This window comes from Plectropomus leopardus, chromosome 3, assembly GCF_008729295.1.
Source record: "Plectropomus leopardus isolate mb chromosome 3, YSFRI_Pleo_2.0, whole genome shotgun sequence".
NCBI lineage: Eukaryota > Metazoa > Chordata > Actinopteri > Perciformes > Serranidae > Plectropomus > Plectropomus leopardus.
In genome coordinates, this window is record NC_056465.1 from 37,435,128 (window position 1) to 37,447,627 (window position 12,500).

Sequence of the window (12,500 nt, forward strand, 5' to 3'; positions counted from 1 at the left end):
GAGAGAGAGAGAGTGTGAGGCTGTCTAAAGAAGTTCATACAATCAGGTCAAGGACAGTGCAGCTGAGCAATTTGTGCAACACACACACACACACACACACACACACACACACACAGAGGAGTGTTAAGATTGCGGCCATGTCCTCCCTCAGGTGATGTCTCCGTCCTTACAGCATGTCTCCGTCCTTACAGCAGAGTCTCTGTTCTCTCAGTTTGCTGCAGTTTGTTCTCGACGCGTTTCTGCTCCTCAAACATGAAGCCGGAACGTAACTGATCGTCAGCACATCGGTTGATTCGCAGCCATCATCTGGATGTCAGAACCTCCTTTTTAATCAGAAAACTCTTTAAAACCAAACTGATGAGAAAAACTGAGGTTATTTAAGCTTTTAACACCTGGAACAAAAAACATCTTTTTTTCTTTCATTAACATTTAAACCTCTGAAACCGGAGAAAATAGATTGAACTTTTCAAAAACACGGGAAAAACATAATGAGCAACTTGAATAGAAATGTCCCACAAACTGGAAGAAAAGGTTAAAAGGTGGAAAGGAAATGATGTGGAAATTAGCTGAGAGATTATCAGATATTATAATGAAAAAAAATGTTCAAAAACAGCAAAAAATGTCAGAAAAAAACTAGATTTGCAATGACCTTACTTATAAATGTAAAATTGTGTTACACAAAAAAAGACAAACAAATATATTAAAACATTTTTAGCACTTTCCTTGGTTTGGTCCAGCCACCAGGGGGCGATCCAGACGTCTTGGCTTCACTTTTGGGGAGCTTCGCTTTCATATTGTTCATCCTCCGTCCGATCACTCGTGTCGAGGCTTAAATTAGCGACTTCTGTTCCCTTCGGTGTCGATCCACTTTGTTTAAACTGCTCTATGAATATGAACCTGTAATTCACAGTCATTACAAAGTTAATTAAATCAGATGAAAGTCGATTGAGCCTGTGGGGAAAGTGGGTCGTCTCAGCAGCAGCAGACAGTCGCAGGACACTAAGAGACAAACAGAATATAAATAGACTCGGGAACAGAGTCACAAACATCACGTACAGCCACAACAGGATTTAATGCAACTGTGACAGGACGTGTTCGGAGGAAGAGGGATGTCAAAAAACTCTCCACTGTGGAAAGTAACCGAGTACATTTACTCAAATTCTGGATTCATGGACAACTATGAGTTATTTTACTTGTGTATTTCCATTTTATGCAACTTTATCCTTCCACAACAGGACATTTTGGAATTTTAGCCACATGTGAAAGCCTTTTTTTAACATTTGTAATGCGGGTGTGTCAACTGTAATTCGACTGATACTGAAAAAACTTAAGTATTGAAGTAAATTTGTTTCTGCTTCATTGACGAGAGACATCAACGGTAAGATATTTGCACTTGTTGACCCTGAATAATTCTAATTTTTTGTCTCCGCGCCGGCTGCAGCTGTTCAGGGGGGTCATTGTGACCTCGGGAATGCCTTCAAATTTGATTTATTTATTTTTTCAAATTTGGCACAAGCATCTCATCTCATTCTCGTGAATGGGATATCTAAAGTCCATCTTTAGGGAATTTCTTCAAATGTGGCACAAACACCAACCTGTTTTTAAAAACGAACTGATTAGAATTGGTTGTCAAAGTCCAAGATCATTGGGGCCCTGTGTGTCTCGTTTTCTTGAAAGCAAAATCTCATGAAAAAAAAAATTATTTCATTTTATTTATTTATTTATTTATTTTCAAATTTGGCACAAATGTTCACTTTGGCTCAAGAGTGTGCTGCTTAGATTTTCTCGGCCATAGTTAAAAGATCAAGGTCACCATAGCCTTGCATTCATCTCATTCTCATGAATACTATATCTAAAGAACACCTTGTGGAAATTTCCTCAGATTTGACGCAAATGTCCACTTGGACTCACCCAAAATTTGGGTTTTCAAAGGTCACCGTGACCTTTGCTTTTGACCATAGAATTCATATGTTAGTTTTGACACAAACGTCTAACAGGATTATTATGATGAAGTGGTGCAATTTCACATCCAAGAGGTCAAAGGTCACTGTGACATCATCATGTTTTTTGTTCATTACTCAGCGTCTTATCTCAGGAACAGGAGGGAGGACATTTGCTCAGATCCTCATTTGCATCTTTAAATATCAGATTTACAAGTTGAAACCAGACTAATGAGCATTTTTTAGACCAAACTGTCAATGTTCGCTGCGGTTACAGCACAAGACGGTGTTTTACTCCTCAGAGACTCCTGTCTTCCTCCTCCTCTTCTGATTTTCTTCACTCCTCCTCCTCCTCCTCCTTCTTTCTGTATTTAACTGCAGTGGTTTATCTGCAGTATCTCTCTCGAATACTGTCGACCAGCTGCAGGTTTCAGCTTCTGCTCTGAAAAAATTAATTTGCATTCAGAGTGTCATCTGCCTCATATTTTACATGTTAATGTATTTTTCCTCCATATTTCGGTCAATCCACAGAGCCTCTTCTCCTCAGAGCCTCCAATAAGGTCAACGGCACAGAGCCTCATTTCCTGCCGAGCGCTCCGCCGTCAGGGCCGGTTCACAGTTATTTATTTTATCTCGGCACGCCGCGTCGCTGCTTTCTGCCAACACCAGCACATCGTGCGAAGGTGCACAGTAAGCACGCCGTCAAGTTTCAATCCGGCGCCCGGTTTTTACTGAGTGGTCCTCAGGCTGCAGGACCTCTCTGCTCAGACATGGAGGAAGAAAATGTGGAGGTGAAGTGACACATTTTCTATTTCTGTGGGTTGTTTTGTTCAGCCGGAGCCGGTGCGGTCGTCACGGACGCAGCAGCAGCAGCTCCTCTCGTCTCTGTAACTGACAGAAACTAACAAGCTGTTTGTAGGAGCCGTCCTCCACAGTCTGACACACACCTGCAGAGGAGGAAACACTGAAATAACCAACGCCAACGAGGTGTTTCTGCTGCTAACAGAGAGACAGCAGTCAGAGCGGGCCACCGCAAACCTCTTACACATCCAGAGTTATCGGACCTTCTCGGATGTTCGCTTTGGTTTTTGAAAGCCGGACCGTCATCACTTTTCCTGAGCTGAGCTCACACATAAGTGTGCAAACCTTTGAGCCATGAGCAGATTGGTTTGATTTCTTCTGAAAACATGAGGAAAAGACAGTGAGCAGTCTGGCAGGAAATGTCTTGCAATTTCCCCAAAAAATAATTTGAAATAGATTTGGAAAAATGTTTTTAAAAATGTTATACTAGTAGAAAATCTCTAAAGGCAAAGAGCAAATTGGCAAGAAATGTCCTGCAATTTGAAGAAAAAAATTATTTTTGTTGTTGCTAATTTTCAAGGGTTTTTGTTTATTTTTATTTCTTTATTTTACTATTTTCTTGCTAATTTTGGCAAATTTGGAAAAATTCCCTCAACATTTTCTTGAGAAATTGCATTCACAGGAATGAGACAAGACGAGGCCACAGGGACCTTGACCTGTAATAATAATAATAATGATAATAATGATAATAGGACTTCTATAGTTTTTTTTTTAAGTTCACAAAGATACTTTAAATGAAATGCAAAAAGAAAACAAATGCAAAGAAATACAAAATACAATGACCTTTGACCTATGACCACTGAAATCTAAGCAGCTCATCCATGAGTCTACTTGAAAGTTTGTGCCAAATTTCAGTGAATTCCCTCTACATTTTCTCGAGACCAATAACAACAACAACAATAATAATAATGCTAATAATAATAATGCTTATATACACAAAGATCTATATCAAACCTGGACCAGTTTCAACCAATGTTGTCCCCATTAGTCACACAGACACAGAAACATGAAAAATAGTTTTCAGGTTGAAAAATATTGAATTAACCCTTAAACTGCAGAGTCTGTGAGATCATTTTGTGTGGCCGCATGTTCGGGATATTTCATTCATTTCTGCTAGATTTCAGGTTTTTGGTTCCGTCTCATTTCGTTCCCAGTGCGGCTCACCAGCTCTCCTCAGAAAAATATTTGATTTCGAGAGCGATCGCAGCTCAGCGCAGACTGCAGCAGCTCGTCCAAATTAAACGAGGCGACCCTCTTTGGACGGTGGCCTCCCAGTTGAGAGGCTGCACTGCAAACTGGTCCGACTGGACGGACGTCAGGGAATCTAAAATAAATTAGTGGAGACAAGCCCAGCCTGTCACTGCGCCCAGTGCTGCTGGAAACCAGTTCAACACAGACTGGCTCCCATCCGGCCGCCCCGACAACTGTGTGTGTGTGTGAGTGTGTATTTGTGTGTGTGTGTGTGTATTTGTGTGTGTGTGTGTGTGTGTGTGTGGTCTTAATTGTGGCTCTTCTTTCCTCTCAGATGCTGTGATGGTTTTGTTTGTTTTGTGAGTCATGTCGTGTGCTGGTCTGAATGGTGATGAGGGGACAATCTGAACCGTCATGGCCGTGTGTGTGTGTGTGTGTGTGTGTGTGTATGTGTGTATTTGTGTGTGTGTGTGTGTGTGTGTGTGTGTGTCTTGGATCAATACGCTATCATAACAGAACAGTTGGCTGCCTGCATCAGCTCCCCGTAGATGGTTAGAGCACAACACACTGAATTAATGCATGACACTGTGTGTGTGTGTGTGTGTGTGTGTGTGTGTGTGTGGTGTTGATGCAGATTAGCTTCCATCTCTGTTTCCTGTCCTCATCTATCCTCCACCCTCCCCTCTGATTGCTGCAACATCACACTCACACACACACTCACACACTCTCACACACACACACACACACACTCGGCGTGTCTGTATCGAGTGGATCACTTATAGCCTCAGTGTGCTGAATATGCAAATCTTCAAAGCGGTGGTTTTTAAAGCAGGGACTGAGGGTCTGTGGTCCTTGAGGGGGTTTCGGGGAAATTCCAGGAGGGTTTTGGGATCTTTGTGGAGGGTGAAGATGCTCCAGTCGTTCTTGAGGTCGCAGCGACCTCAGAGATGTTCTAGGCGTTCCCAGTGGAGGTTTCAGAAATAACTTAAGATGTTAAAAGCTTTTTAATCAGTTAATAATTTATCATTGAACCGTCACACAGAATTACACGCAGCTCAAAGATCCTTTTGGAGGATCTGGCTCGCGTCGCCTCGAATGTCACATTTTTTACTCTTTTTATTAAATTTCCTGAAAAACCAGCTGCACGTGTCTGCCGTCAAAAACCACTCAAAGTGTTTGGATAAAGAAAAGTCCTGAGGAGTTAAAGTGAGAGCCGACGCTGTCTGACGTCTGTGAGTTAACAGTAACAGTGTGAGTTATGGATCCAACACACGGCGAAAAACAAACAGCGTTAAACTAAAACTTCGTCAGCAGTATTTCAGTCACGCAACATTTCGCAGCAGTGATGTGATCAGATAATCTAAAAACATAATGATATTAATAAAAATTAGCAGATGTGGCAGCTGCTGCATCGGTGTCCCTCCTCATTAGCAGAAGCATTAATTACACCCACAGAGTCGGAGAATTTGGCTGAAATGTGAAACTGAGGCGCTTACAAACGTGACTGATGACTCATAGACCGTAAACATGCGTGACGCGTGAAATCTGCGAACAGAAGGAGAGCAGATGCATGAAGACACTCCCCAACATACAAACACATTTTTATTCATGAAAAATTCATGATCCTAAGTTTTTCCCGGGGCAGTTTCCACAGCAACAGTTCTTGCATGTAACATTTAAATTTTTGTTGCGGTTTGGCCTCTCGTTCACAGGACAACAGCATTTTAAAAATGACGTCGTAACTGTGAACCTTGCGGGGGCGGCTGTGGCTCAGAGGGCGAGTGGGTCGTCCTGTTTTTTCGGAAGGTCAGCGGTTCGATCCCCGGCTCCTCCAGGCAACATGGCGAAGTGTCCTTAGGCAACATATTGAAGCCCAAATTGTTCTGATGCCGCGTCATTGGAGTGTATGTGAACGGTTTTGTTCTGCAACATAAAATACGTCCGTTTAAACCCAATTTCCCGTTTAAACCCCCAGTTTCTAACAAAATAGGACTACACTGTTTGTCGTCAGACGTCATCACAGCGGACACAGAAACTACATGTGAGACTAGCATGACGTAGCCATGATCATTAGCTCGATCACGCTAACGGGAGAGAGTTTAGTAGAAAATGAATTCGGGCCGGTCACGTTAAAGTGGTGCGACCACGATGAACAACAGCTTTTTGCTTCTGGAGGTTTCGAGCTTCAAAACACACAGAAGCGGAGTTCATCTGTGACGATTATCACGCTGAACTAAACCCGTGCGGATCACAAACTTGTGTTCGTCACAGAGATTGTTGTTGGCGATAATCGAAAATCCCAGAAGGTGCGATGCTAACTTCCTGGTTGGCCTACAAAAATACGTCATCCGTCATCGCTCTGTAGAACTAAAGCCGCTAATGTTTTGAACATCCATCGCCATGGTTACTGGGATGTTATCACCAGAGGAGAAGTCTCAGACCGTCACGAGTGGAAACACAGTCAGCTCCACGTTGTGTTTTATTTCCAAAAGATCACTTCAGTTTTGCACAAACCCGTAATGGAAACCCGCCCACATTTTAGGGCGACTCTCTACCACCGTGACACGTCATTTTAGGGAAGCTGATGAACCTGACTGGGTCTTTGAGGCGCAGTCAGTGTTGAGTGACGAAAAAGACTCGTGTTTGTAGGTTTGTGGAGGTTTAGGAGGCAGAAACGAATCTGGAAGTTTCCATCCCAGAGAGGAGGGCTGGCTCCGAGCAACGAGAAGTGAGGGAGGGAGAGGGGGGACCGAGGGGGAGAGGAGGCAGCAGCAGCAGCAGGAGGAGGAGGAGGAGGAGGAGGAGGAGGAGGAGGAGGAGTGATGATGAGAGAGAGAGAGAGAGGCAGAGATGAGGGTGGGGGGGTGATAGAGAGAGTAATCGAGGTTGGAGTGTATAACAGAGCTGTTCGTCGCTCGCTGCTCACTATCACAGCAGCCAGCTCACACACACACACACACACACACACACACACACACACACACACACACACACACACAGCTCGTTTTCTGGATATCTGAGCAGCGTAACCTGAAGACGACACACACACACACACACACTCAGCGGTACATGTGGATTTATCTCGGCGTGTGTGAAGACTGAAGTATGGACGATGTTGCCGCCGGGTTAGTACGCTCTCTCACTGTGTGTGTGTGTGTGTGTGTGTGTGTGTGTGCCGTGTTCCTAATCAGAACAGGTAGAGGTCACCTTTAACCCGTCTGCATGTCTGTCTGCTTGTCTCAACATACACACACACACACACAAACAGGTGGCTACACAGTTCTACACATCATGTAATGGTTCTGCTGCATTCTTTGTGTGTGTGTTTGTGTGTGTGTGTGTGTGTGTGTGTGTGTGTGTGTGTGTGTTGTGTGTGTGTGTGTGTGCAGTGAGACAGCAATGAGCATGTCATGATTGATTCAACCATGCAGGTCAAGGTGTTTTCGCTGTGTGTGTGTGTGTGTGTGTGTGTGTGTGTGTGTGTGTGTGTGTGTGTGTGTGTGTGTGTGTGTGTGTGTGTGTGTGTGTGTGTGTGTGTGTGTGTGTGTGGCTGGTGATGACGAGCACAGATAGACTTGGTGGGCTCCCCAGGTGACGCTGCATCACACTCATTCACACACAAACCATGACACACGCACACACACTCACACGTTGCATTTCTGTCCGTGTGTGTGTTTGTGTGTCTGCGGAGTCGAATATTTATATTTTATTTATTTGCATGAATAGAAATAGCAGTCGGTCGGTTACGTCCCGTATTACAGCAGTAATCTGAGTATTTGATGTGAGGACGAAGAACATGTCAGGAGAAATATTAAAAGTGTCTTCCCTGCAGAGACGAATCGTCCGTGTTTGTAAAAGCTGCGGCTCGACTGCTTTGAGGATGTAAAATGCTTCGTGTTGGATATCGTAGTCTACGTGATATTTGTGATGTTTCACGCCTTCATACCTGCCTGAAATATCAGCCGGGCTCACAGTCTGCGACGCTGACCGCCCCTCCGACCGTGAGTGCGCTCCTCACTCTCAGCTTCTCAGACTAATAAATACACACTCCAAACACACAAAATGTTGAGAGAAGTCACATTCTCACACCTGTTTTTTCTCATTAACCCTTTGCAACCTGAAGAAATTGGCTGATTTCTATCAAAAACATGGGAACAAGGCACTGAGCAACAAAATGAAAAATTTGTATGAATAAATTAATACATAAATAAAAACAAAAGAAAAAATAATAAAATGTAAAAAAAAAAAAAAATATTGTAACACAATTCCAAATCTGTAATTATGATAAAAAAAAAAATACATTATACTATGCTAATGGAAACACATCAATACAAAAACACAATCGCACAAGAGTTTTTTACGCTTGCATGAGGTGGTTTTTGATTTGAAAACAGGATCAATTTTTAGGGTTCATTGCAGGTTTACTGGCAGATACAGACAGAAAGAAAAACAGAGAGAAAGCAACACAACAAGAATGTATGGAGGACAAAATACGACTTATAATGTAATATATAAGTAAGTGTGCAAATAAATAAGTGCTTGAAAACATGCAGGAATAAATTAATATGTAAGTATGGAAATAAATAAACAAAAAAAGTGCTGAAATAAATGCAGAAATTAATAAATAAACACACAAATAAATACATGTTTGAAAAGATTCATGATAAATTAAACTAAAATTTAAAAAAGTGAATAGATAAATATTTTTACAAACAACAAAATGTATGAATAAATATAGGAATAGATAAATGCTTAAAAAGGAATAAATAAATGTCGAAATAAATATGGACATAAATACATAAATGCGTGAATAAACTTTTCTGTGTTTGTGTCTGTATGTTTATGAGCCAGGAGATCATAACCTCTGCATTTATTTATCTCTTTATTTTTTGTGTTTATTTCAGCCTTTTTTTAAATTCTTTCATTTACTTCTATATTCTTTTATTCTTGAACTTATTTATACATTTATTCATTTTTTTATTTATTTTATTAATTATTTTATTCCTATATACATTTGTGACTTATTTAATTTATTTATTAATTTATTTTTTATTTGTTTATTTATTTATGCATTCATGCATTTATGTATTCCTTTATTCATTTATATGCATGTGTATTTATATATTAATTCTGGTATTTTTTTTATCATACATATTTCTTTTATTGATACTTTACGTCTGCCAGTTTTGGGGGGAGTGAGTGGAACCGAGCTGGTGTGTGAGGTGCAGGTTCAGAGGTGGGCGGGGCAGGTGAGCAGGTGTGAGGGTCAGTCAGGTGATGGGGGGCGGAGCGACCGAGGGCGCCAGGTGGACGGATGTCAGTCCCTTAACCCTTTGAAACCTGAGCACGTCGGCTTGATTTATTAACAACCCAACAATAAATGGTCCAAAAATTAAACCAAGGTGCTCGTTATGTTTTTTTTTTTTTTCGTGTTTTTTTTTTTTTAAGATTTCAAACCGATTTTTTTCACATTTGAGTTTAAAATGATTGTGAAAAACATCTGAACACAGCACAAGAAAACGAAACGATGTCGGTCCAGGTGTTAATGGGTTAATGTGTCACTTGTTCCTGTGATGTCACAGGGCAGTGGGAACCGCCAGGCCAGTAACTTGTACTGGGAATTATACTGGTGCTCGTACTGGTGTTCGTTCTGTTTCTCTGCGCAGAAACTCTGCTGCCTTCAGTCTGCTGCTGCTAACTGGACCAGTTCAGCCTGTGGAGGGTGTAGATTAATGCCACCTCCCCAGGGACTCTGTGTGTGTGTGTGTGTGTGTGTGTGTGTGTGTGTGTGTGTGTGTGTGTGTGTGTGTGTGTGTGCGTGTGTGTGTGTGTGTAAGCTACTGTTGCATTGCGGTGACCTCCACGAGCTACTGCAGCGCTGACGGAGGATAACACGGTCTGCTCTGTTCAGCTCTCTGTACTCTCTTATTTTTTTAACCTTCTGTCTCTGAAATTTCTTTCTTTTAACTGAACAGGCAAAAAAAATTAAGTTTTTCCTCAAAACACACCACAGTCTGATGTTTGAAGCTGCATACATTTAGATTGCAACAGAAAGGTAATAATAATAATTATAGTAATAACAACAATAATCTTTCTTTGTGTAGCACCTTTTCATGCAGAAAATGCCACAGAAGTGCTTTACATGTAAAAGTGCAAAAAATGAAAGCCTAACAATATATATAAAAATATATATTTATATGAATAAATTATTGATTAAAACAAACAATTAAATGAATAAACAAAATCCAATTAAATATAAACCCTCGCTCCCACGGCTCGTCTTTCCATCATGGCTCCATAACACGCCTACGTGGCCTCGGACTGGAAATAATGACGCCAGTGCGGTGGCTGCAATAGCAATAAAGCTGCTAATGTTTCGAACATCCATCGCCATGGTTACTGGGATGTTATCACCAGAGAAGTCACGTGACATCACTCAGTGGAAACACAGTCAGCTCCATGTTGGGTTTTATGCACATTTACTAAATATCGCCTAGGTTTTGCACAAATCTGTGATGGAAACCTGCTGTTTGTCTGCTGACTCCTCTCCTCGTAATCGGCCCGCAGGAGCTTTACGTGATCAACGAAATCACGGAGCAAGCTCTGAGAAACAGATACTCGTGGCAGTCAGCTCGGCAAAATCCAGCCAGCCTTACCGTCTGTTGGAGGCCACATTTTAAAGCCTTTATTCAACCCGCTGCGGTTTGTCTTGAGGCTGTGGCTGTTTTTAGGAATATCTGGTGGTTATTTTACTGAGTGCAGACGAGGCTGCAGGACGACGCAGCAAAGAGCTGCAGAGATTCAGACTGTGGATCAGAGCCGCGCAGGTTCACAGGGAGCGCTCAGTGCAGGACAGGGTTTGTGCTGCTGTACTTTTATTTCAGGCAGCTTTTCAGGCTCGACTTCAGGCTTTAGTCCTCCACACACACACGCACGCACGCACGCACACACACACACGCACACACGCACATGCACATAGAAAGACACACAGGTAACCCATGCATGTTTCTGTCCTATTTCACCCTCCAGGGCACATTACTATTACTGCCAGTTACATTAGCTGCACAAACGCACTGTCAGACTGTGTGTGTGTGTGTGTGTGTGTGTGTGTGTGTTTGATGTAATCCCGGCAGTAAATATTAAATCAAGAGAAGCAGCAGCTGTCTGCTTCAGGTGGAGTTTGAAATCCAGCCGTAATGAATTTAAAGTATCCACCTTTTTTTTTATACCTCTGTAAGACTCTTCTTTTTGGACGTTTTTGTCTTTATTGGACCATCTGAGGGGACACATGGGGAGAATGAAGGTCAGAAGCAGAGATAGGACACACCAGGAGTCGCAGCAGTCAGGGATTGTCTGATATTGGACAGTCATAATGAATCTATAGTGTCTGCATCTTTGTCTTTCTTGGACAGACTAAGAGGACACACAGGGAGAACAAAGTGTCTAACGTCTATCACAGGTCCCCAGCAGAAATAGGAGTCCCACCAGGAGTCCTCAGCAGTCAGGGGTCAACTGACACATCAGGACAGTCATAATGAGTCTGTAGCATCTGTGTCTTTAAGACTCTGTTTTTGGACAGTTTTGTCTTTCTTGGACAGACTAAGAGGACAGACAGGGAGAACGAAGTGTCTAACGTCTATCAAAGGTCCCAGCAGAGATAGGACCCACCAGGAGTCCTCAGCAGTCGGGGGTCAACTGATACATGACAACAGTCATAATGCATCTGTGTCTTTAAGACTCTGTTTTTGGACATTTTTGTCTTTATTAGGTTGTCTGAGACACATGGGGAAAATGGAGGTCCCCAGCAGAGACGGGACCTATTAGGACTCCTCGGCATTCAGAGTTTGTCTGATATTGGACAACAGTCATGTAGCGTCTGTGTCTTCAAGATTCTTTTTTGAACATTTTTTGTCTTTATTGGACAGACTGAGGGGACACGTGCGGAGAACAAAGTGTATCAGGTCTTTCAAAGGTTTAGAGTCAGTGTCAGAGTTATATCAGCAACACTGAACAGATGTGGTCGCAGTGATAAAACATAAACAGATAAAGTAACGTTTGTCTCTCGGTGACTCTGCGTAAACGGCAGCGAACATTAAGACCATTAATTAACACTTTAGATGCCATCAAGAATTCATATTCAGTACGTGAAGCAGAGTCAAAGTCAAAGTGCTGGACGTGTTACAGCCCGACTGGATGAAAAGTGAGAGGAATTCATCCTGAACATTTAATCACAATCTGTCCAAAAATAGTTGTTGAGATATTTATAACATCATCGTCTCCAGAGTCACGACGCAAATCAAAAATTCAAATATTCAGGAAACAGAACCATGCAGATTTTTCCTGCTGTCGACCAGACGCAGCTTTTAGTCAACACAAGATTGTGTGTGTGTGTGTGTGTGTGTGTGTGTGTGTGTGTGTATGTAAACACATTAACAGAGGATCATGTATATCCTTCAGTGTGTGTGTGTGTGTGTGTGTGTGTGTGTGTGTGTGTGTGTGTGAGAGAGA

The 12,500-nt window shown here is 42.2% G+C and overlaps 1 protein-coding gene across 1 annotated transcript in view; it reads left to right on the plus strand.

The window, feature by feature from the left end:
* The window catches only part of patj (PATJ crumbs cell polarity complex component), a 73,578-nt gene that overhangs the window by 26,482 nt on the left and 34,596 nt on the right, over window positions 1–12,500 (plus strand). Inside the window, exons 14-15 of the mRNA XM_042484121.1 lie at window positions 2,775–2,827; window positions 7,056–7,117. Coding sequence (XP_042340055.1) covers window positions 2,775–2,827; window positions 7,056–7,117 — 115 coding nt within the window. The remainder of the gene's footprint in view (window positions 1–2,774; window positions 2,828–7,055; window positions 7,118–12,500) is intronic.